Genomic DNA, 26184 nt, shown 5'->3' with positions numbered 1-26184 from the left:
GTTCTTACAGAGTAAAGGAGGATGAACCTTTCTGAAGTACCTTGAATTTTAAAATTGCTTATTTACAGTGGCTTGACCAGTTAAGTGATGTATTATGACAGGATTGTAGGATCCAAGTTGGCAGTCACATTTACTTCTCTGGTTGTGGGGAAAGAAGTTCCCTTTGGATGAAAGGATTTTGCTATGTACCTGGAGTAGGATTAGAAAGTTAAATATGGCAGGAGTTTTCTTACTGGAAGGTAAGCAAAAACATTTGAAATTATGAAAGTCTCTAGGAGAGTCGGGAACAAAAATGGTGTAATTCCTAACCCCCGCCCCCAGTATGTTTGCCTTTAAGAGTTCTTACAGTCTTGGACCTGAACACAGACACGGAACGCATGCTGTTTCCAGAAAACAGTGAACTGAACTGAGATTCCACCTTGCTGGTCTGCTCCAAGTAAAAGCTGGGGTATAAAGTAGCTGCTACCTCTACCAGCACCTCAGTGGTGACCCCAGTAGTGCCGGGGGGAGCGAAGCGTTACGTTGAGCCATGTGGCTTTGGTGGTTCTCTAACAACTAGTGCACCCTGTCTAGGGCTCCAGCTCATACATAACTGCATTTTGCGTGGTGTCCAGCTTAATCAGTATCTGACAAGGTTTGCTTACCTTAGCTTCAGTACTGTGAAAGCTCGTAATGTATGTAATGAGATAATACAACTAAATAGTGTGATAAAGTTCTTAACGCTGGTGATGGCTGTTGCCTCTCAGAATGTGTTAAATCTATTGTTACTGAGAAACAATTTCTATAGGAAAATCTGTCTTCTCTGAATAATAGCACGGATACCAAAGTTATATACCGATAGCTGTGCTCTGACAGGCTTAAAAACTAGCTCTGTAATATGCTGAGTGTCTTCTGTCTGTTTATCTTGAAAACTGGATTTAATTCTGTGATAGGCAGTTTCTAATTCTTAATAAATGTTTGTACATGCTTATTTTGATGTTCAGAAATAGCTATTGGCTTGAGTAGTATTTGAGTTAAGGATTGTTTTGGCAGCTTGATTTCCTAAACTTAACTCTTCTCATATTCACTGCAGTCTGCATTGCTTTCCTTTTTTCTTGTGGCTAACTTTATTACTGTGTAAAACAATAGATACCTCAAACTTGGAAACTGAAGAAAGGAAAAGCTAAATATATCTTTGGCAAACGGGTTATGTTAAAGCCCAGCATCGCTAACATGTAATTTGTAGCACATAGGCAGTTACCTGTGGGCATAAAAAAATCCATGTAAAACTGCCATTTTAACAAACAGTGTCTTCAAAATTTTACTGTAGCAAGGCTAAAAAAGCCATCTGTCATTTATAGAAAGCCAGTTGTCTTGTGTAACGTTATATCAGCCTTCTCTTTAAGTGCTGGATTTAAAATACTGTTTGTGCGTAAAGTTCTTCCAGCATTTTGGAACATTTTGAAACTAAAAAATAACAGTTGTTTTGAACTGAAGTAATGTTTGCATTTTGGTACATTTCATTGTCTATACTACTAGAGATGTAATAAGTAGCATCTCTGGAGAATTACTGAGGTTTTGAATGAGTCAAACCAATACTGATAAAAACTTTGGATTAATTGATTGTTTTCATTTCTGTATTTCAGGATTATGTCAATTCAGTTCCTCGTTCTAAAGCAGCTGACTTAACAAATAAAAGAAAATGCTTTTGAAATAGCGCAAGTCTAACCTATCTTTATTTTCACTGTGCATCTTTCTTTTTTTTCCCCCCTTTCTTACTACCTGCAGCAGACTGCTGTGCCAGCAATCTCTGTTCTAGATTTGGTATGTTTGTTTCCTTCTCTTCAATATCTTTTTCCCATTTCAATTCTTGATATTATTAATAACTACCCTATATGCCTTGGATGATGATTTGGCAGCTTTGGGTGTTCAAAAATTGTTGTAATACAATAAGCAGTAAGTTAACTGTAAGCATGCATTTGAATGTTTCCAGATGTGGTGACTCCTTTCCCTGTGTTTCCTTCCTTTTAGATGTGTTCTGCTTGCAGGCTTGATTTGTTTGTTGTAGTGGTGGTCTAATATAAACCTGTTTATTTGATGTTTTGTGCAGTCAGGTTTATAGAAATCTTACTAATAACTTTGAATGAACAGGCTGTGTATGAAGTAAGATTTCCTCCTTTCCCTTCCCCACCCCTGCAGGTTTTGGAAGAACTCTAGCAACACCATTCCTTTCCAATTTGAAGTGAAATTGTCCTGAGAGCCTAATAATACAGCATACTGTTTCATGCTGAAACCCTGTTGTTTACAGGTGTTAAAATTTTCTCATTAAAGTAAAAATGCATTGTAAACTCAGAAATTACTTCTGAACTATGATTTCCAAGTAGGTCACGTAAACATGCAATTAAGTTACATATAATTTCAGTTTCAATTGTTTAATACCATTCTCCGGTGTCTAAAACATGACAGCTGTCAAACTGGAGCAGCAGTTGCTGTGACTCCAGCTAATTCTGTATTTTATTGCTCTCATTGGAAATGGGTACATGGAAAAGGAGTTCTGTAGTCTTCTAGAGAAGAAATACATTCCCTTCAAAGTGTATTTCTATATAATCAGTATACCAATTTGAAAGAAAGGTAATGCTTGCAAGTCCTGTTAGTACAATTAATTTGTGCTGCTGGGAAAAACTGTAAACATGTCTGCTCAAAATACAGATTTGGGTAATTGGCGCTACTTTATTTTTAAGAAAAAAAATCCCCTTCTGAAATGCATACTTCTAGCTAAAGACTTAGTAAGCGTGTCTGAAGTGTTCAGTTTTGTGTCTGTGTAGTACATGAGCATTAAGCAGTTGACAGCAGTGAAACAGGTGAAGTGTGTCAGCTTTCTGGATTAATGGAGAAGCCAGGAGTCATGGATTTTTTCAGACTTGGTATCTATCAATATTTTTTCTTATTACTGCTCCAGTATTTTTTCACTTAAGCCTTGGTCCCCTGGAGCTGCAACGGGATAGATAAAGTACTCTGCCAAGCAAGCTGTAAAATTCTGGATCTTTCTGCAACAGGAGGCTGTGAATGCAGACAGTATCATCAGCTTTACAAATGGATTAGACAGATTCATAGACATCACACCTGTAAACAGCTACTCAGAGGATTACACCAGGCTGCACCAGCCAGCAACTCTAGCACCGTGCTGAATGCTGTGGAAGTACTAGAAGAAATGGCCAGGCTCACGTGCAGCCCTTCTTGCCATGGTCAGAGACAGAATACTGCGCTAGATGGACCCATGGCCTGAAGTTTATGTTCATAAATTTAGCTTTAAAAAAAGAAAGCAAGCTAATTCTGAAATAGATGACGTTGAATGCTATACCACGCAAATACCTCTTCTTCCTAATTTCATCATTTTCATACTGTTCACATGACTTTCTGGGCATAGTTGTAGCTATCCTGTGCCACTTCATGTACCCAGGCAATTACTACTTTGTTTCTAGAAAAAAAAATACACTTTTGAATGCTCAGTGCTTTTTATGTATGTCTAATATGAGCACTGGTGATAGCTGTACTGCTAATTATAAAGCTTTTGAAAAGTGGCTAATAGTTAATGCAGGGTTTGTCAGCTTGGCTAAAGTTTGTCTTTTTAAATTCCCTGGGCCACTAACAGATCTGAACCAGCTTTAGCTGGTCATAAATAAATAGGTTTAAATGTAAAGTTCTTCTGGAACCTCTTTTAAAGCATTCTAAGCAGTGCTTGGAGAAATAAATTTTGTCTGGAATCTGAGACTTCCTGGATCGCTGCCAGTCCTGTGAATATTTTGATGTTTCTGATAAAGGAGCCCGATGGGCTGATCCTTACGAGGAGCAATAGCTCAGAAGAAGGGTGGCCTCTTGCCCTCCTAGGTAGGAATAGTGCTGCAAGCGCATGTTGGCAGTAGGGGGACAGTTGTGCAGCTAAGGGAACTGCTGGCACTGTGCCGTAGAGCTGGGACAAAGCAGGGGGAAGGAATTCATGCCTTGTGCTTAGCTGGTTTGCTCAGTTGGAGCTGGGAGATTCCTCTTCCGTGGCCCTCTGGCTGTGCAGATCAGTTGTTTCTCCCTGTTACAATATAAACATGTGCTGCTTTGGAGGAACCCTGAAGGTCAGGGGGGACCTGATCGCTCGCTGCAGCCACCTGACAGGAGGCTGTAGGCAGGGGGGGTCGATCTCTTCTCCCAGGTAACAAGTGACAGGACAAGTGGAAACAGCCTCAAGTTGCACCAGGGGAGGTTTAGACTGGATATTATGAAAAATTTCTCCGCTGAAAGGGTGGTCAAGCATTGGAACAGGCTTCCCAGGGATGTGGTGGAATCACCTTCCCTGGAGATGTTTAAAAAACACGTAGATGTGGTGTTCAGGGATGAGGTTTAGTGATGGACATATGGCAGTCCTGGGTTAACAGCTGGACTTGATGATCTCAAGGGTCTTTTCCAACTTTAATGATTCTGTGATAAGTACAGTACATCGCAACTGAAGAAAAACTGTTTGGGATAGAGAAGTATCAAATCAAAATACTCAACCTGGGAATCTAATAGCTCTTGTACTTGAAATGGGACGTGAAGCTGATTTTCCTTAGCATCTTGAAATTTTGGGATGAAGTCTGAGTTGGGTGCTGCCCATGCAATTACAGACACAAACGCCTGCAAGCGCTCTGGCGTGCCTTGCCATCCCACTGCTCCCTGCCTTGGTCTGGGAATGCTCCAAAGTAGAAACTAGGTACTAATCATAAAGAAATGAAATGTCAGTCTCTTAATAGTTATTCTATCCCTGCTTGTGCCTTACATACAGGTTTTTTGGCTTTTTTACTAGGTGTTATGTTTAGAATAGCCTCTGACCTGGGTACAGTTGTCTTTACATTTGTTATGGTTCAGATGTTAACAACGGTTCCCAGGTGGGCACCCTGCCAAGTTTTCCCTTCTTTCTTTAGTTAGGGTCACAAGAAATTAAAAAAGACCCAGTCCTATTTCCTCTTTATTTTAGTTTGAAATATTTCCTTAAAGTTTTAGTGCATTTGAATAGGAATATTTGCTACTAAACAAAAAGGTGTCCATGCCGTAACTTGGGACTAGTAACTGCCACAACCAGAGTTTTTTCTCTGAATGCAACTGGGACAAAGTCAAGGAATTTTCCTATATTTTTTAACTGTGCAGTTTTTTGCCTTTTTTTAAAAAAAAAAAAAAAAAAAAAAAACACAACCGGAAATTACTTCTCTTCTAGAAACTCTTTCAAATTAATAGCTGTCTTTCCTTTTGACAGCAATATTATCTCCTTTGCTAAAATAATGTCTTTTTAATAACCAAGACAAGAAGAGGACTTAATCCAAGCAGGGAGCTGGTTAACTACTTGATTCTCTGCTCTACCATGTATGCTGAGCTTGATCTCTATGTCGTTTTCAGTTAGGAGTTACAACAGTTTTAGCCCTAAATAAGGGGAATTTGCTTGGAGGTAGCATCCTCTAGTATACGTTTGCCAAATTACTGCCTAAATGAAATTAATTTTGTTCTTAAACTTTCATGCTCAAAACCGGTAGGTTTTTAACACTTCAAATGAGAGGTGTTTTCACTGCAATTAGTCCATATAACTGCTTGAAGATGTAGAAGGCAAATGTTTTCAAAATTACCTGTTGAACAAGGTCATAAAGATACCCATAACACAAATATGACATGAACAGCGGGGGAAAATAATTACCAGAAAATTAGTCCAAAAAACAAAATTTGTTTTTAGAATTGATTGGAAAATTGATTAGGAAACCTAATCTGCTTTAAAACACATTTCCTGTTAATTAACTGGGGGAAGAGATATCTATATGAATGTTCTCCTCACAAAGTCTGTTAAAGCTGCTTTGTATCTTAGGGGCCTTCCTCTGTAAATGAAATTAGATTGTGAAAAGAAATCCAGGAGTAGAGAAGTATCTGTGTTACATGCAGCTTATAGCAAGATCCAATGATTTACTGATTTATACCAATCAGTATAAAAGATCTTGGCAGGGGGTGGGGCAGAGTGCTGTGGTTGTCACGTTAAAACGTATGCTGCAGTAAGAAATAACACAGCACGTAGTCCAGTTAACTTGTACTTGTGAATATTATTGCACCAGTGAATATTCCTGTCCATCAAGGGATTAGATACTGTTAGCTTTAGAGAATCAGGCAAAGTTTGAATTTTTGTAGCTTTTATGTGCAGCTTTTATGATAAGCATATATAAAGTAGTATTGTGTGTTGGACATCAGTTGTTCGTGTGAGCTGTTTAATCTCATTAGTCAAAGATTTCTTTGCCTGGCACTCTGCTTTTTCCAAAACACATCTGTTGCAGATACAGTGGGAGATTTTATTTATCTCCCGAGACTATTTGCAGACTTGCTGAATGAGCCTGTTACTTTAAATGGATTGACCCTTTGACTAATGAGTCATGATTTTCCGGTGCTTAAATACTAATCCAAAATGAAAAACCAATTGGCTGCTGGAGCTGTGGACTGTTGGTTCCAGGTATTTAATTTCACTTTACTGCACCTATGAGACTACGGTTGCTGAAGCTGTCTGGAATATTGAATCGCCTCAGCCTGCTGCTAGGGGTTCATATATGACTGCAAAAAATGTCACTTGTGTGTTTTGTGTTTTGTGCTTTTATCTATGTAGTTCTGTACATCTCTCTTTTTTTTTTTTTTTTTTTTTTGGGGGGGGGGGTAACCAGTGTAACCTAAGTGTACTCTTAACAGCTGGAAATTATATTGATTTGTCTGTAGCATATAGCATTTTCTACTGAACGAGTTACTTTTAGATGCAAATACTTGGGTTACTTTTTTTTTTTTTTTTGGTCACATCTTACCCAGAGGAGTAACAAAAAGATTAAAGATGTGTCTCTGTTAGTTACAGGATGAAGAACGCAGACGGCAGCAACAACTTGAAGAAATGCGCAAACGAGAAGCAGAAGACAGGGCCAGGCAGGAAGAAGAGCGCCGACAGCAAGAGGAGGAGCGGACCAGAAGAGAGGCTGAAGAAAAGGTTGTGGTCTTCTGAGTGCTGCAGGGGTTCTTACGGGCCTCCCTCCTCTTTAGGCTGGCCAGTAGCAGCTCAATGTTGGGCTTAAACACGCTATTCCTAGTGATAAGGGCCATGGCCAAAGGCTTCAGTTTATCCAATATAGAACAAGAAGTAATTAAACAAGTAGCCTGTTTGTGGTGACTGCAGTTGGTCGGTATTGCAGAAACAGTAGTGTAGGCTTTAGCGGCTGAAGGTTTTTAGCAGGGGCAGGGGATGGGGTTCAGAACCTTTTCTGAAGGCTACGACAGAAATCTGTCATCTCCTGGTTGCCTTCAGCCCCCGCGTGCCTTACCTGCCACCTTTACTGTGATGGCTGAGTTAGTGGTGTTGGGTTTTGCTGTGTCTCGGAGATGGCACATATTCTTGCAGTAATTGTTTTACAGATAGAAATATAAAATACAGTGGAGATGAGTATTCCATAGTGTCTTTTATGTTTGGACTATAGGAGGAAAAGGAATTGGTTTCCAAGAAGGAAGTAAATAATTTCAGCAGATAAATCACTGGGCCATCAAACAGATGGCATGGTCCTTTAGAACATGAATTTGAGAAGCTTTATTGTTCAAAACTGGAAATCAAAGCACCTCATTTGATTCTTAGCACGTTTGTTAAGACTCTCTTCTTCCTAAAGAAAGAACAGTTATTGTTGTCCAGATTGAAGGCTTTCCTGTTGGTAACACTGACTTCAGAATGAAGAAAGCTTTTAATGTTGAGAGAAATTTCATCTTGGTAGACTGAGCAAATATATTTTAAACAAAAAAAAATAATCAAAAACTCAAACCCCCTGGATGTATTAACTTTGTTAAATTTGTTTTGTTAGGTGGTTTTCAAGCAGTGTTAGACTGTTTTCCGTAAGCAGTATGGGGTGATGAGTAGGAGAAAGCTAAGCTGAGGGTGGTGATGGGTGAGGAAGGTCTATCTGGATTGAGGGAAGTACATAAAAAATACACTGTAGAAAGTTAGAAAAACAAACAAAAAACACAAAACAAAAAACTCAGCCAAGTTTTTCTTATTTTCTGGCAGTGACACAGCCAAAGGACATTTGGATCACACACTTTAAAGGGTTTCCACTGACAGGTCTTGACTGAGACACTTGTACATCTACCAACTCAGAGCTCAGTACCATCTGACCACTACCACGGCTTTAGAGAATAGTACAGGGAGATGAGTTTCATGACCTTGCTGTAGATGGACGAGATCAAATTTATTTATTATTTTTTTAGGATAACTGGCTCATGGTGTGAGGAAGATAAGCAGTTAAGGTGGAATTTTTTGAACATATGGATTAAAAACAGAAAGGATGGTGATTCAAAATGTCACATATTCCCAGCAGAAGTCATATTATGCTTAGACAAAAGTTTTTTTGTAGCATACAGTTTCCAAGTATGTTTTCATTTGTTATCAAACAAAATACTGAATAGACCCTTGTATGAATTTACAGTGTGGGTTAGACAAGAGCTGAACAGAATTAAATGCTCTTTAGTTTCAAACTAGTAAAAATCTTTTAACTCAAAAAATACAAAGAAGATATTTCATGGCCTTTTAAATGGTCAATAGACTCATATAAATACCATTAGCATAGGGTTTTTTTGTTTTTTATAATTTTTTTAAAAACAGTTACTTGATGTCTGTTTCAGAAAATTTCTGTTACTTGATTTCTATGTGAAAGTAGTTTTCCTGGGATTTATACTAGAAGCTTTGTTAGGAGTCATCCATTCCAAGACTCTGTTGGTTAATTTACATTGTATAAGCATGCAGCAAAATTACAAAGTTCCTTTTTTAAGATGGTAGTTAATTTTAGTTATTTTCCTCCCCACAGTTTCTTTACAGCTTTAGTAAACCTGCCCCTTATTAACTCTAGTTACGTTCTGAGCAATAAATGCTGGAATCACCCTTGGTTCACACAGGCAGTTGCCTTAGTTACCACAGGCAGTGGTAAATCTGGAAATAACAGCAACACTGTGTTACAGGACAACTGCCATTTTTTTCATAGTAGTAAATATTCTTTGTGTGAGTCCATATAGATGCCCTGTTTATTGCCAGAAAAGGAGACAAAAAAAAGCTGTTTGTGGTTCAGTGATGGAAAACTTAAATCTTTCTAAGATTGAAAGGTCTTGCCTTTCTGACCACTGTGTTTCTGTTTCCTCTGGACTTACAGAGGCGGCAGGAAGAGGAGTATTACAGTCGCTTAGAGGCTGAAAGGCGCAGGCAGCATGATGAAGCAGAACGAAGATTACTGGAACCTGACGAGCCTGGTCTGTACAGACCTCCACTTCCACGGGAATATGAACTCCCATCCCCAACCCCTTCATCTAACGCTCCTCCTCCCCCACCTCAGCGAAACACCTCTTACCTCAAAACACAGGTCCTCTCCCCTGACACGATTTATACTGCCAAGTTTGTTGCATACAATGATGATGATGAGGAGGAGGAGGATTCCAATCTAGCAGGTCAGGATAAGTACTCCAGCACAAGAAAATCTTATGGTGACTTCCCTCCTGCCACCCTTAAGCCACAGCAGTCCTCCCGCCAGCCTCGCCCAGTTTCAGATGGCCTCTTTCTTTCGAACTCATTCCAGTCATCTCCAGTCAATGCCAACAGTACTACTGCCAAAAAAAGCCAGCCCCCTCCCCCACAAAACAAACAGAGTATCATCCATGCCAGCAACTCTAAAGGTAGACACCATGAAATCAGTCGTCTCTACAGAACTATCCTCATGTTCTCAACTCTGGTGCTGTAGATTGAATCGCTTACTTTGTGATTTTTATTTCTTTTTTCCCCCCCCCACTTAATCGCTATTTTCACAATGGTGATCTAACTTAAATCCTGATATTAATACATGAATCCTCCAATTTTTAATTGTTTTGATCTCTCAAATTTCCTTGTTCCTTACCCAAACTCTTCAAAAGCAAAAATTCCGTCTTTCACGCAATGAATCAAGTTATTTTAACTGTTACTCAACCAATTCAAAGTACTGTTGGTTTTGGCTTTCACTCTATTTTTCAGTGATTTGTTTTGTATGACTGACCACTGTTTACTCAGGGCATCTGGAAGTGCACCTTTCTTAAACACAGGAAGCCTTTTCTGATGGGTTCGTGGACAGAGCTTATCTTCTGCTTTCATTGGTACCAGGGTTCTCTCTTTTACTAGTGTGTGCAAATGGCTTTAAAAATTATCTCTGTAGACATAGTTCTTAAATATACAAGCACCAAGAGATGTAGGACATGCAGTTAGTTTCATATATTAGGCAGCATTCCTGTACTTCTGGTTTGCACAAGTGCAGTTTTCTTGCAAAGAGAGACAAAAATCTACATTTCATCTTGGTGCTTTCTGCCTTACTCATTTCCTCCCCTTCTACACCCCTGTACTTCTTTGTCTCCTCATCTTGTTTCTTCTATAACTCCAAATGGGCAACCATAATGGCACTGAATTTCAAGTAGAGCTCTAGATGCCAGTAACTTCAGCACAATATTTTATCTGCAGGGTACTAGTTTAGCTATACTCATGAATTCAGAGCTAATTCAGCCCAGTTATGTGTAAAGTATTTTTAGACCATTGCCATATAGGAGGAATCTTAAGTACTTTACTCTTTGAGTACGTGTCTGCGTAGATCTCACCGTAACAGATTTGCAGTTTATTAATATAATATTTTGTCTTTAAATAACAGCATCTGCCAGCACTTCCCTTACGTTTGTTTTCTTCAGTATTCTTCTGAAGGGAATGGTGGCCATGACATCCCCCTAGTTCATTCTTTTTACTTAACGCTGGAAGTCAACAAGTACCTGACAACCAACTCCAGCCGGTTAATCATCCTTCTAAAATGCAAAGGGTAGCAAGGCACCTGAGAGAGCGAAGGAAAGTGCTTATGCTGGCTTCCAGCCGAATGGCTAACTTGTTTACCGGATTCAAGTCTCAGTGACAAATGTGGAAGCTGTCAATATGGTATATCCCTGATCACCTTTTTGGCCACCTAACAAATTGTGGAAGTAACTTATTTTCTTCTATCAGAGGTGTGGTGTGGCCTGGTGACAGAGAGCACGTGAGCCTCAGAATAGGTTCCATCTCTCAGAAGCATTTCTAGTCCAGCTCCGGTAGTGTTATGAACCTGGTCTGGGATATGTATGAGGCCGTACAGGTACATGATACTCTGAGCCTCCTCTCTGCATCTTTTTCAGCTGAGACTCAAGTCATCACTTTCCAGCAAGGCATCCTTTCCTTTGGAAGGCAAATTAGGTTCTGCCATGGTTGGACTGCTTCCAGTACCGAAGAGAAGCTTTGCACCTTACTGTGTAGTTTTAATATTGCTGAAGGGGCAGTAGTACTGTCCAACTGATACAGTTGATGCTTGGAAGTTTCACTGTTTGGGGTCAGTACAGGACCCAGGTTGCATAAAAATGTATCAACACTGATACTGGTTTAAATGGGAAAAAAGAAAAAAAAAAACGGAAAAAAAACAACCCCCACCAACCAAAACCAGAAAACAAAAACCCAACCCTCTTTATTTACCCTGGTGTTGATTGTGAGATCTCGTGATGTAGTAGCCTCTGTGGATCCTGCAAACCTGTCTGTCATTCCTGTCTGGCTCTGTCATATGTTCCAAATCTTAAAGGAAGGTGAGGGAAGGTTTTAGCTTTTCAATGTGTCTTCATTAGGCTGAAGTATAAGTAGATAGGCTGTACACTGCCTGATAGGTGCTACCACTACAACACAAACAATTCCATTACACCAGGCTACCACGCACGTGAGCCCACCGATAAACCCACAACCAGTGAACCCAGATCACAGTATCAGAAGGACTCTAGCTTTTGAACACCTTGTATCACAAAGAATTAATGAGTTAAAATAAGATAAAGACGGGAAAATGCAGAAAATATTCTCTTTAAACCCTGTGACTATCTATGTTGTCAGCAGCTTGGGAATATTCTGAAACAGCGGGCTTCTGACATGAAACTTTCTTACTGTGTGTCTGTACTGAGCTTCTGTTCTTTCAAAGGAGTTTCTTTTTCTAGAAGTTCTTGTTTGAAACTGACTATAACAGAGTGGAAAATGTGCCTTCCATCGCAACACATAGGCTTCCGAAGGCCTTTGCTTCCCTTCCTTATCCCTTCCTTATTTGGCACTTTGAAGGCTGTACATGTAATAAATTGAGTAATTCCATCAGTTGCTAGTTGTCACCACCACATGTCCTGCCTCCCATCATCCACAATCCAGAATGCCATTTCATATGTAATTGCATTTCCCAGTCCCACTTTCTGTAATGGAAAAATGAATCTCAGGGTAGTGAAATGTCCATTGATATTTTTGTGTGTGTGCACGTTTTTTGCTGGAAAACAATCAGAAGGACAATCTACAAAGATTTCGTTAGGGTTTTGGTAACAGTTAAGGAATATTGTAGTATGATGCTTCGCCTTTAATAACCTAATTCATAAACCATACAACTAATTCTGAATACTCTTATCTCATAATTTTTAAAATAGCCATGAGAACAGGTTAACTTCACCTGATTGCTCAAGCTTCTATGAAGACTGCCTGCGTAACGTACAAAGCCGTTTGCACAAAATGCAGAATTCACTGTGCAGTTTACCATCTCCCATCTCGCTGACTCTTGTTACATTACTGTCCTTTACAGCTCTTTTCTGTTCTGAATGTTAACTCTAGTAAACCACGCTTTGCAAATTTTGCTCTCGTACCTTCTTCCACTGGGTCTCTTAAGACCGCTGGGTCTGTCAACTAAGCTAAGAAAAAAGCCAACACCCAAATCAAACCTACTGTCCTAAAGCAGGTGGAAGTGTGAACCACAGCACGTGGATCCAGACTTTTCAAAGTCACGAAGGTAGTACTTACATGCAAGACTCATGTCTAGAAAGAAAAAATCTTCATATGCCTGGCATACCTAGTATGATTTGGTCTGCTACAAGTTTTGGGTGAAAAAAAATTTAGCCTACAACACACTAGATAAATTTGCTTGTGCGTTCCAGCCTCATATGTCTCTTTTATTGAATATTTATGAGAAGTTACATATACCAGTGGAAGAAGCAAGCATACTTCCTTTTGTACTGAAGAAGGTTCACAAGACATAACATGTACGATATTAAGACCAGAACTGTCTGAAGACAAATCTGAGTATTATGCTGACGCTTCCTGACAGTTAGTAAGAAAATATGGTCTTAAATGTAGATTAAATTACTGAACTTTTTCATTGGAAAGCAAGGTTTTGTCTTGTGGCCTTTAGAAAGAATTAATATAACGTGTAAAACTTGTGTGTTATGTCAACTTAAACAAAAGGTGCAGTGCTGCAAGATACTTGCTTGAAATTTAAATTTAAGGGCGGTGGGGAAGGGGGCATTTTCTGAGTCATACAATTTATTTAATCAGACTGAACAGAGCTAAAACTCTGACTGCTGAATTGCAAAGATGGTATATACTAATCGTGGCTTGCTTTTAGCCTCATAAAGAGAGCAGCTGCAGCTAACTTACTGCCTGTGGAGCTTGTGACAGGATCATGAAGTGTGTTGCACTTTGCATCAATCTCCTTGAACAACTTCTAATGTCTTACAGTAAGCCATAATAAGATCAAGACCATGATTTGATATGTGCAGGATAATCTAATAAAATGTGTTCTGATTCAAAATTAGGAATAAAAAAAATACAGTTGTTGGAGGGGGGGAATTTATTAGTATTGGTTTTAAATACTCTACAGGTCAGATGACCTGCAGAATTTATGATTCTAGTTTGAGACTGTTCCTTGAAAGAAGCACTGCACCTTTTTGAAGAAATACAATATAAAGCTTCTGTGTTTTAACTGTGATCCTTCAACTTGCTTTTTCTTTTGCATAAGGAATAAATTCATACACTGGATCTACAGGAGCAGCTGTTGGAGCCCATGAAGTTTATCGGGATCCGAGAGACAAAAGATCTAAAAGGTGACATGCAGGAGTCTGTTAACTTTTATACACCTGACCTGGCTAACTTCTACAGTATTCTCTGTGGTTGTTGTACCTCTGTGGGGGCTATTCAGGAGTTCCGTAGTTGGCTCCAGAGCATCTTTTACTATAAAGTACAACTAAGTTCTCCACAAGTCTTTAGGTAATCTGGAGTACTGATTCACAGCAGCAAATTTCGGTGCTACAAATGAGTAAACTGAATGGTAATCGTAAATGAACAACCTAACTGTTGTAGGTGTATTTATAAATCTGAACAGTGACTCTCGAGTGGGATTCTGACTAAATTTGTAGTAAGCATAAGTAATACAGGCTGTATCTTATACGTGATTGGCAGGCTTTCCTGTGTAGCACGCTGAAGTTGTGACTGGGCTTGGCTAGGGCTCTGTAGAAGCTGTTAGCCCAGTTCCTGCATTTTAAAACTGTAGTTAATGTTTCAGTGGAGCATGCAGACCAGAGACCTCTCGGAGCTAAAAGGGAAACCTCTTCTGATCAAGAAATTGAAATACATATTAAGGCTTTATTATATGAGAGTTAATCACATATGTGAAGTATTATTAGAGCTACAACTAGGAGTGATTTGAGATCACCACTGTGGTGGTCAGAAACATGTAATACAAAAATTGGTTTGCTACAAAGGTAAGAGACAAGTGCAAGAGCTAAGGCAATGTTTGCATTTGGAAGCTTTGCCAGTATAGAATGAAATACAGAGGTGCTGCAGCTGCTACAGCATACCTCAGTACTGTAGCTTTGTTTACCAAGACATAAAAGCTTTGTATTCCAGTGCCTTTTCCTAGCCACGTGCCGCTGCAGAAAGGCTTGCTAACGTAGCCGTAACTGCAGTGCTGTGCTAATAAAGACAGAGCCTTGCTTTACACACTGCAGTTCACTTTGAAAGCTGGCAAGTGGTTTCCTTTGTGTTAATATGCCAGAGATGGTCATGAGCCATTAATTTGTCGAAGTGACAGCACCATGTCAGAATTAAAGGTATGGGTGGGGAACAAAACCTTGCAGAATGCTAAATGGAGAATCTTCTGCTGTAATCAGAAAAGCTATCAGTAAATACATGTCACTAAGAAATGTTATATATAATGACGTAGATAAGAATAAAAAAGACTTTTTTTTTTTTCCCTTCTAGTCAAGATACAGATTTACCTGGAGCACCAGAGAACTTGACGTTCAGGGAACGTCAGCGACTCTTTTCACAGGGTCAGGATGTATCCAATAAAGTAAAAGCTTCTAGGAAATTAATGGAACTGGAAAACGAGTTGAACACAAAATAAGATTAAAGCACCTTATCGGATGTATCTGAAGATCTCTAAATTGAGGGATGGAGAAGGGGGGGCACACTACTAATGAACAGAAAATGAATGTTTTCTGAAAGGAGTGACTTTGATTCCTCTATATCTAAGACTGTTAATTAAGATTTAGAGATGTTGCAATAGCAAGAAAACTGATTACTTTGCCAGGAGCTTGTGGTTTATACAATGAAAGCACTGTAAAATTTTAAAGATACGAATCACGTGAAGGTAACTTTTTTCCTTTCTGTTTTGAGGGTTAAGTTCTTGTCCACCAGACCAAGTAGCACTTGTCAAAGATAAGTTCTGTTTCCTGGTGTTTCACAGACACATTTTTGTTTTAGCTGCTGAGCAGAGAAAGTGAGAATAGCTTGAACTGTCTAAACTAGACTGTGCACTAGAAATTGTTATTCTTGGTTGTTTGAGAAGAAGCCAATATCTGGGCCACCTTAAATAAGGCTTTATATCCAAGTTTGACATACTGTATGATGTTCATAGAATGATCAGCATGTCATTACAGATCTTACCATTACTTAGTACTGGAATAACACACATTCTGTAGGTAGAACCTTGAAATAAAAATGTTTCTAGTCCTACAGATCTGTTGGGTCTAAAGTGGTTGCCTAAGAGTTTATCTGTAGTTACGGCAAAGTCTGTCTGTTGATGCCTCCCCACTATATGTTCTTCAGACTTTGAAAAATTGGAAGGTAAAACCTTTGGATAACTGTTATATTAAAAATTACAGAAGCAATAGGTAGTAGGCTACACTAGTGGCCCTTCATCAGCTAGAACCAAAATGTTAGCAGTGCATTAAAGGTGAGGAGTAATGATTCCAGTTCCACGGTGAGCAGAACGGATACGTATGTTTTCTGAGAAAGGTAGATTAGAAGTTATTAGGCATGGAAAAGTATTGATAAGCCTGCTATTATCAGTTCAGCAATATCTTTCTTGGTTTTTTCTACGGAGAACTGGTATGTTAGAGGAAAAAGTCTGAAGTGTGAGGCATCCAATACAGTACTGCTGGCTGGGAGTGGGAACGTTAGTAAAGTCGTTAACAGAGCTGGTGTGCTGGCAACAAACCATCTCTGCTTGTGCTGAGGAAGCAGTGCTAGCAGCTTTTCTTTAGTCTAGCTGGCTTTACTGACATCCTGTTAATGTTGTACTGAAAATCTTTTTGGCAGTTCAAGCTATTTTTTCACACTGTAATAGCCTTATTTAATTTTAAATTGTTAATCTTTTTCCTCCCACTATTTCTTCAGCTATGCATATGTGGCTGATGATGCTGGGAATAAGGACCTCATCAGAGTTTTTCTCATTGTGTGATGTTAAGACAATATATATTGTGATTCCGAACAAATTTTCTATATGACAAAGCCCTTTACTGGCTTTAGATGATTTTTTTTTCCCCTGTATCATATTGTTCTCTTATAAATATATATTTAGGGAATTGTGCACACTTCCAAATACAAAGGGGTAGACTTTCACTGCCTTAGGAAAGAAATCACTTTTAATAAGAGTTGTATGATAAATAAATGCAAGTTAATGAAAATTGGAGTGTAAATATTTTTTACGTATTTCAGGTTTCTTATTTGAAAGTGTGCTTTTACCGTTTCACCTGTTAAATATGAAGTAGAAGATTAAACTGGTTCAAAGTGTTAATGAAGGATCTGCATGCTTGCTATGTCTGTTAATCAGGAAAAGCAAGCCTCTCCCAGTTTATCTTGAGAACACTAGCAGCCTTACAGTGATAAATTTTTCTTAAGGGAAAAAAAAAACCTTACGCTGTGGCTGAATTACTGTTGCTGCTGGAATCTGAAAAAGGCTTAGCAAAAAAATACTATAACCTTCAGTTGAGTGGATTTGGCCGCTATTGGGCATTCGGGTCAAGTGTGAATATGTGTAAAAGTGCTTTTCATATTTGTCTGTGCATTATTATGAAAAACATCAAAACTGCTGTAGTTTCCCATTTCTACTGTATTTCACTTGCAACCTATTTTTAATAAAGTTTGTATTGTATTTAACTTTGCATTAAATGTTTTTTGTACTGTCCCTTATTTGATTCTGCATTCATAACAGCATTATCATAAACCAGAGGGGCTCTTGTTAATATGTTTTGCCTTGCCTGTCCTTTTACAAGCAAAGTCAGTGTATCTCATAATGAATAGATGAAAACCTCAAATTAATTTTACATGGAAATTCAACAAAGGAGGCTGTTTCTCATTGATCAGAGGGGAGAATTTCTTGACCTAATGCTCTTCAATTTCTGTAGCAGTGACCTGAAAGAGGTAGTGATTTTTACAGCTTAAGCAGCAACTTCTGAAATAGTAAATATTGGTGGCATCAGTTATGCAGGCTGGTGTTACCGTATTTGTATCCTTCTCAAGTGCAAAGTTGAACCTGGAATGTGGCTTCTTTTGGAAGAGTAAACAGTATTACAACCAGAGCCTCCATTGTTATTGCTGTGGTTAAAAAGGCATTTGGTCTCTTTATTTCAAACATAACTTTTTGTCAGATCTGTGGAAGAAAATCAGTTTGACCTGGAAGCTTGGAGGGGCAGGCTCAAATTCAGTATGCAGTTTTGAATAAAGGCTGGGTTAAAGGATTTAGGAATGGTGGTGCTCCTCTTTTACAGTTGGATGGAAAAGGTTAGATGATGACTTCTGACAGGAGACAAGAGCTCAAGCCGTGTTTGGGGAAGGTGCCTAGGGAACCGGGCCCTAGTGAAGTGTTGTAGATGCCTTCTGCTGAAGCTGAAGGTCCACTGGAGCTGGGATTGAGAGCCATCTATGTCTCTTTGTAGGTGAGTGCCTTAATCTCTTGAGCTGTGGGGTCTATGCTCTGGAATTTTCAAAGTCATTACTGAAGACTTCCTGGGGTTTAGTGTGATGTGTGTTTAAAGGCTGGGAAGAAGGAACCACGGAAAGCCAGAAGTGCTGTTTAGTATGTTGCAATGAAATGACTGCCAGGACCTCAAGGCATGGCTGAGGGGAATCTTTTATCCATGTTTTGAGTCTGTAGCTTTGGACTGTGAGAACAGCCTAAAGAAAAAGAACTTTTAATTTTGAATATAAAAGTGTAGTCTAGATGTAAAAGGAAACAATCTATTGTCCTTCTGTGTGGTAGTCCCAGTCTCAGCAAGAGCAAGAAGTGATTTATTTGACAAGACCATAGTTGTTGCAGCTGTGAGCTGTCATAGAGTTGTTTATTTGCAGACTAAAGTAGTCCAGGGGTCGCAGGGGAGGCACTGTGTAATACGCAACAGTGGTAATGCATTTTCGGTTGGAAAACAAGTTTTGGGTGGCGCCTTGCACGGTTCAGGTCAGGTTTGCAAAGTGAGCGCACTAGCATGATGCAGTTGGACAGTGCAGTATCTGCTCTGCTTTGGGGACATGAGTTGTCATCCTTAGTAGCAGAGCTCTTGATATGTTAATTGATGATGACCTTTATGGTGATAAGTCTGTGAAATTACATTTGCATATGCAGCCAGGTCTGCTGCTGTCAGCAGACTCTTTCATTATTTTAAAGCTCTGTCAAATTCTCCTTTCTGCATCTATCATCCACGTACGCTGCTTTTCAACTGCTTTTGTGTGCTGTTTGTACTAGTCTTGTAACTGAGGAAAAGGCAAGGAAATTAAATTGACTAAAGTCCATAGCATGTGTCCTGCTTACTGAAATAATAAATGATGCACTTGATTATACAGGTTGCTGTTTGTAGGTCAAGCAACGAGTACACAAGCAGCAGAATAAACAAGACCATTCCTTGCCTCCTAATTTAATTAGATAACATGAGAACTCAAAAATAGTGATGGTAAAAAATGAGCTTCACCCAGAACAGTCGTTAAACACACATAGTAACTCATATTTGATAATAAGAATGGGGAAACACTGGGCTCTTCCCCATTCTGTCAAATGATGCTGCTGTCTCAGGTCAGTTAACAGCTGTGTAACACAGAAAGCAAAGCCTCGCAGATTAAAAATTCAGAGTCAGCTGACTTCTTTCCCAGCTTGTAACAGCAGGTAAACTCCTTAAGGAGAGCAAATTGCAATACACCTGCTTAGAGAATCTTGGTCTATTCTCAGTAACAGATGGATGTTCAGAACTGACCTACAGTTACCAAAGCAAACGTCTTGCTAAAAATGCAGAATGGAATATTTACAGCTTCACTGAAAAATGTTTTGGGAGGTTCACAGGATAACAGTGTGTGTGCAATGCAGCAGCCTCAAGTTACTGCCCGCTGAGCGTGGCAAATGCGATTGCACGGGCAGTAGGAAATACGAAGGTGGACAGCAGTGAATCTCTCTGTTTGGCGTGAGACAGATAGCAACCTTCTCTCTTGGAGTTTTTCCCAAGTGCTTTTCTGCCCATTTTGTTTCTTGTTACGGCAGTTGGGAATGCTGTAATGGACAACTCTTAGCAGAATGCTGAAGCTGGAACCTCGTTAGTCTTGTTGATTCCACCACTGGGGTTAATGGGAAATGCATCAGAGGCATTCGAGACAATTTTTTCATACAAGTATTTTAAGATTTATAATTCACCACGATATTTCACTTATGCTAACATTAATAAAGTAAAATGTGGATTTAGGCAAGTTCATTAAATTTCTGGCCCTTTGGTTCCCCAGAAGGGTCTGTAGTAAGACAGGCCTCTGCATTTGCAGGGGGAAGACAGGATGAAGTTGGTAGATGTTGGGGGGTGGGGTGGGGGTGGAAGGAAACAAGATTCTTCAGAGAATCAGTGTAGAAAGGCATGCTGGAATACAGCCTTGCAGCCCTTCCAGAAGACAGCTGGATTTAGTATTTGTTTCTTGTCTAGATCTCACCGAGAGCGTGTTTTGTTCCCTGCCCATCAGTGAGCAGCTTCTCCTGAGCTTTGGAGGTAGAAGGAAGATCCCAAAAGAGAATTGCTGCTGTTAGGCTGAGTCACAGATCTTGTGGGTTTTATTATTTATTTATTTTTATACAGATGGGGCTGAGTTTTCAGTGCTATCCAACTTTCAGGTGTGCATAGAGAAATGACTAAAGAGTAGTCCGGGCATGCTCAGTTTTAGCTTACTAGTTGAAGCAGTGATAAAATTGTCTTCTCTGTTACAGCCTACAGAAACCAGATTCTTAATCTCATTCATGGTGGGTAAAACCCACAGTAGGGGAGAGATCAACCGTTACACTTCAGAGATTATCTTTCTGAGATTAAGATGTCCTGTTGGAAAATAACATTGTACTGATGCAATTGCTGCTGTAGGATAAGCATTACATATAAAAATTACAGCTCAGTGTCAAGAATTGAGAGTCACACCCTCCAGGCTACTAAACCGTTCTCTCCCCAAAATAGCTGATGTTGATAAAATTCTGTCTGCCTTACTTAGTGCCAACATCTGGTAACATCCACAGTATTGCAGTACTTTGGAACTCTTTTTTAAAAAATAAAAACAAAAAAATTAGCCTATATCCATTTGTCAGCTTCACTTTTCCACCAATGCAGAACTCCTTGCAAGGACGAACTGCTAAGGGCCTCGCAAGGGGTTTCCAGCCTGTCTGTTGTTTTTTTGTTGTTGAGGGGGTTTTGGTGGGTTTTGTGTTGTTTGGGTTTTTTTTCTTACTGAGGCTATAGTTTGTGGGAGGAACTTGCAGTATCATGGAATACAGTTGATAGAGCTGCACAGGGATGTTTGGTTTGGTCTGTGGTAGATGGGCTGCATCTGGGTTCCTCTGTAAAGCATTGCTGTCTATCATTCTTGTGCCAGACATGGAGAGATTCACTGCTGTATGCTTTTGGATTTTCTACTGCCTGTATAATGGCACATTTGCAAAGTTCAGTAGACAGTAACTTGAAACTGCTATTTTGTAGAACTGGATTCCTCTCTAATTATGATGGCTTTGGGTTAAAAAAAAAAAAAAAAAAAAAAAAAACACCACACCACACTCACAAAACTGTAGTGCAAAACCAGTGTTATTTCCCACTTCCAAGAAGCTGACATGTTTGTATCTGACATACTTTCACGTTTACTAGCCAAATAGTATTATGACTGCTTTCAAGATAACAATGCTCTTCTGTATTACACAGAAAGATTACCAAGTAGCATTATTAATGTAAGTCACATACTTGGAAACCTCAGTTTAAGACCCCCAGCCATAGCTTGAATGAATAGCTCCTGTCTTGGGCAGCCTCTTAGGCTTCTCACACCAGCTAGACCTGCAGGCTTTGTCCATCTCCCAAGAGTAGCCCTAGACAGTGGCTTTGTTCAGAGTTAGTAACAGTTGCAGTTGGTAGGGGACCTCTGCATCCCACGCAGCCCAGAGTCAAAGCAAGGTCAGCTACAGCCAGCTCAAGGCTGTGCCTGGTTGGGTTTTGAATGCTGCAGTTTCAAGTGCCTCCATTTGTGCCTACTGTCTCTTGTCCTATCACTGAACACCGCATGTTGTTTTTATACTCTTCCCCTACCAGGTATTTATAGATATTTATCAGATTCCCCTCAGCTGCCTTTCCTCCAGGCTGAACAGCCTGCAGCACACCCTGTGGAACAGATGCTCCTATCCTTTAATCTGCTTTGTGGCCTTAGCCCATAGTACACAGCACCAACTGCTCAGGGGAGAAATCCTGGAGCCAGCAGAGGAGCTCTAGGTCCTGGCCTCCCCCTCACCCTTTGGTGTGGCCGCTGAACCTCAGCGCGGGGCCTGTGCCCTGTGCCCCCTGCCCCTGGAGCTGTGGTGCTCTGAAGGGAAATCTGGCAGTAGCCTAAGGCTAAGTGCCGCCAGACCTGGGAGCTCCCGGTTTTCCTTCTGTCTCCGCCCTTCCCACCCTCGTTAACCCCAGTGACGAAGCAGAGGGAGGGAAACCTCCGCGCTCGTTCGCTGCTCCGTGGGGAGCGGGGCGAGGGGGGAGCGGTGCCCGCGCCCCTCCGCAGCCGTGCCCTCAGCAGGGCCCCGCCCTCTCTGCGAGTGGATTGGTGCGCCCGCCTGCCACTCACGGGCAGTCCGTTGCTGGCAGGCGCTGCCGTAGCCCCGCTAACGGTCGGAGTTGGCGCCGTGAGGCGCTCGCCCAGCCAATCGAAGCGGTCGCTGGTGGGCGGGGGGGGAAGAAGGCGGGTCCTGTCGCCATGGCAGCCGGGTGGCCGCCCCAGCGGCACACCTCATTGGCCAGTTTAAATCCCCGAGGGGGCGAGGGGGAGCTCCGAGCGAGGGCCTGCTCTGCCACAGCGCGGAGCGGGGCGGGCGATGCGGCCGCGGAGCGGGCCCGACCTGGGCTCCGTGTGGGCGCAGCGCCTCCGGCAGCTGGAGCAGCGGCTGCGAGTGAGCCCCGCGCGGCGGGGGGCGGGGGGCGGGCGGGGGCAGCGAGCGGGCCCGGGGCGGGGCGGGGCACGCGGCGGTGGCCGGGGGGCGGGCGGCCCGGGGCGGGGCGGGGCGTGGCGTGGCACGGGGCGGTGGGCAGCTCCTCGGTCCTCGGAGGGCGGCCCCGCCCCGCCCCGCCGCACGCGCGTTCCCAGCGCCGGGCTGAGGCGCGGTGTCCCGGCTGCGGGCCGGTGCCGGTACCAGGGGAGGCCGCCCCGCCTGGGACTGGGTTAGGGACGGGGCTTCGCTGTGGCGGGAGGCAGCGCCGGTGCCGAGGGAGGGTCGCGCCTGCGGCTCCCCAGCAGTGCGGCCGTGGGGACGGGAACCGGCGTGGTTACTTTGAAATAAATAACGTGGCGCTTCTCGAAGGACCGTAGGTCTGGAGGGTGCTAGCAGATGTAAAGCAAAAGCAGTTACCATTTTGTACGTATGCATTTCCACACGAGCAAGCAAAATGACAGAAAGTACAGAAATAAAGGAATATTAAGAATTTAATCATAAATTCTGTGTGCTCATAGGTGAATACTCTTGCTGAGGAGATCAGGGGATAGCAGTCCTTTTATTTCAGAAGGCTGGGAAACAGGGGGATGTAATAATGAAAACTATCATAATGAAATAACGTTCATCTGGCTTATTTATTTCGTCTTTACTTGTGTGATTTTTGGGTGGGTTTTCTTCCTTAGGCCAAAGAAGAAAGAATAGTTGTCCTGGAAACTGAAAATGCTGCTCTTCATCTAAAGCTTGCAGAGGTAACTATTGTTTATTTCTCAAGAAAGAATTCTTATAAAAATAAAAAAAAAAAAGACACTGAAATCTACCTTCCTATTTTTGGATTCTGCACTCTTTACCCATTGGGGAATTCTATGAAGGGATTAAGGCTCAGTGTTTCTTTTTTTTTTTTTTTTTAATCATAAATGGTAGCAGTAACAATAGACTAAGTAAACAGTAGTTGATATACAGTTAAATCATCGCTATTGTTTGAAATCTATAAAAATGAACTGAGGGAATAACTCTGCAAGCATCAAATATGGAATATTGCTTTGTGGTTGCAGAGAAAATGTTTTAAAGTCAAGGGTAGATTTTGAAGGATGACTCTCAGACGTAATTAGGATGATGCTTTAAAAAGGATGCATCATTGAGTGCAGGAAAGAGATTTCATGATGGGCAGACTTGCCAGAGATGCCCTATTGCATGTCTTCGTAACACTGGTATTACACTTGTCTAGCAAAGGTGAGGTACTGTCGCAGAAGTCAGTCACAGCACAGCATCAGCTGGATGCCCTCATTTCCTTATACCCTTCTACAGAAGCATATGATACTAAGACCTTTAGTGAAACAAGGAGCAGCATGTGTTAATGTTTGGGGTCTTCAAAGGTAGGATTTCAGAGATTTATAAAATTTTGAGTATCAATCTACACTGCTAGAGTAGAGCCAGCTGTGAGTATTAGTTGTGATACAGTTGGCCAAGGGTTTCTCATCTGGGCTGAAACATTAACTGGTTGGGTGACCTCAGAAAAGCCATTTGCCCTCCCTATGGGTTTGTTAACACCTGTAGATAAAAGTGGGTTTAACATTTTTCAAAGCCTGACTGGAAGCAGATGTTACATCTGAAATAAGTCTCACTAGGTATAAAGAAGAATACTGTAATTTATTTTGAGAAAATCTTTATATTATTTGTGTTCTGCTTTGCAATATTTACCAAAAACTTCAGCTGGTTGGGGTTTTTTTTATTTTTTTACTCTCACAAGAACAAGAAATAAACTTTTCTAGTCAGTTACATGCATCAAATGTAGGAAGAAGTTACCTGAGTATCAGATAATGAAGCCTTTGTTTTCCAAGCCTTGTTTATTGCAAAATGTGCTGGAAGATACAAGCACTTGCAGACACATGTGGAGCATGGCAGCGGTACCACCATCAGTCAGAAACAGTGTCAAATGATTCATGGAAATTACTGTGCAATTAATCTTGCACTGATGTTTCTATTTAGGATGTTACTTAAGTACATGTAAAAGACTTTTGCTTTTCCTTAGTTAGTTTGCCCCAGCAATCGGAAAACGTGAGCTAAACTGATATCTATGAAACAGTTTTACTTTAATTGAAGAGTATCTATTAAAAAGAATACTGGTTTTAGACTAATTTAAGCTTGTGCCATGTTGCACAGTATCTCCCAGTATTTCACCAGGTATGCTGGTATCCTTAGCTGTCAATCACCAACCCTTCCAATCTGCTGATGGAGCTGCCTGAATGATGGAGTTGTAGCGAGTTCAGCCAGAGTGACCAGGGTTAACAGAGGTCTCCTTAACTTGTGAAAACTGATTGGATTCATTTTGGCTGCAGCAAGTTAGGTACCTTTGGAGACAAGCTTATGAGGACAGCCATAAATTAGGATTTGCAGAGTAAATGTTTGTCTGTAGGTTACATCAGTCTAATAAAATAGTTATTTCTTGCCATAGACCTTGCCTTGTTTATATCCTTAAGATAATCACAATTATCAGCACTGCACTGTTTTCTGCAGCTCAGTATATTATCCTAGCAGCATATTGTAAGGTTTGTTATTGAACATAATAAGTCACATTCTTTCTCTGTAGACTTTTGTCTGTTTGGAAATTTGTTTGTCTACCTGCATGCCCCTTGCTTTCATTAGCAGTCCTTGAGGTCCTGATCTTGCATCCTCCCATGCATAAGGCCAGGTCTGCCAGAATGGATCCGATTGCAGAGCTGAGATTTCACTTTGGAGAATGCTATTAAGTAGTTCGGTTTCACTTCTGTTTATAATAAAGCTGCCTATAAAAAGTTTTATAGTCAGTTCCTTGCTTCTCATGCATGAGCACAGATTTGCAAGCTCTGGCCTATGAACAACTGTGATGAATGCTAAAACTATTTTAATGGAGAAAACCTCAAAACCAAGGCACCATTTGCAATAAAGATAAGCTTGATAGTGGAAGTGATGAGAGGTTGACTGCAATGACAGTAGAAACAACCATTCTGCTTTTATTGTTCGTGTTGAGAAAAATGGGGGTCAAGGGGAACCTGATGGTGGAAAATGTATTATATGTTAAAGTAGGTTTTAACTACCTTAACCGTATTTAACTGGAGTTAGGCTTGAGTACTGCAATTGCTTATCATACATGCTTCATTGTTCATGTGATTTGAGATACTAATTCTGGTGTGCTACTTGTATGCATTTTTGTCAAGTGTATTTGTAAATACTGCATCTGATTAACGTGAGTCTTAATCCTCAGAATAAAAGAACATAGGAATGCTATACAGAATCAATCTCAATTTCTGGGAGCTTAATAAAAACCGAGAGATTTTTAAAAAAATTTCCTGCTATTTCTTTCTGATGTGAGAACTAGTGCTAAGGTGTTGTATAGTTGTGCGGGACCTCCAGTTGCATTTGTAAGTAGAAGATGTATGTTTTGTGAAGATGAAAAACCCACATGAAAAGGTTTGTTTAGATGAGTGAAGTACTTTTCTTGGAAAATTGTAATGGTTCTTTACTCTAACAGCTCCAAGACATAGTACTGTTGGTTTTGCAGATGTCATCTGTAGTTAAACTGCAATTAAATGTTTACTTTTTA

At 40.7% G+C, this 26184-nt stretch overlaps 2 protein-coding genes across 24 annotated transcripts in view; both read left to right on the top strand.

Annotated features, from left to right (window-relative positions):
• AFDN (afadin, adherens junction formation factor) overlaps window positions 1-15834 on the top strand; it is a 168868-nt gene extending 153034 nt beyond the window's left edge. For 6 of the 20 annotated variants that reach the window (XM_080388958.1, XM_080388961.1, XM_080388948.1 and 3 more), the window contains 5 exons: window positions 1768-1803; window positions 6869-7003; window positions 9198-9714; window positions 13878-13962; window positions 15119-15834. In XM_080388958.1, coding sequence (XP_080245084.1) covers window positions 1768-1803; window positions 6869-7003; window positions 9198-9714; window positions 13878-13962; window positions 15119-15263 — 918 coding nt within the window. In that variant the 3' untranslated portion in view covers window positions 15264-15834. Of the gene's footprint in view, window positions 1-1767; window positions 1804-6868; window positions 7004-9197; window positions 9715-13877; window positions 13963-15118 lie in introns of those variants that run through there. The other 14 variants (XM_080388954.1, XM_080388952.1, XM_080388951.1 and 11 more) reach the window with 9 other exon arrangements.
• Window positions 15835-17387: 1553 nt separating this feature from the next.
• Window positions 17388-26184, top strand: part of KIF25 (kinesin family member 25) — a 53743-nt gene continuing 44946 nt past the window's right edge. For 2 of the 4 annotated variants that reach the window (XM_080388969.1, XM_080388967.1), the window contains exons 1-2: window positions 17388-22561; window positions 23288-23353. In XM_080388969.1, the coding sequence (XP_080245095.1) occupies window positions 22373-22561; window positions 23288-23353 (255 nt within the window). In that variant the 5' untranslated portion in view covers window positions 17388-22372. Of the gene's footprint in view, window positions 22566-23287; window positions 23354-26184 lie in introns of all 4 variants that reach the window. The other 2 variants (XM_080388970.1, XM_080388968.1) reach the window with 2 other exon arrangements.

Source organism: Falco punctatus, assembly GCF_963210335.1.
Source record: "Falco punctatus genome assembly, chromosome: 5".
Taxonomy (NCBI): Eukaryota; Metazoa; Chordata; class Aves; order Falconiformes; family Falconidae; genus Falco; species Falco punctatus.
The sequence above is the reverse complement of the archived record's forward strand: the minus strand, read 5'-3'. Positions and strand labels throughout refer to the sequence as shown.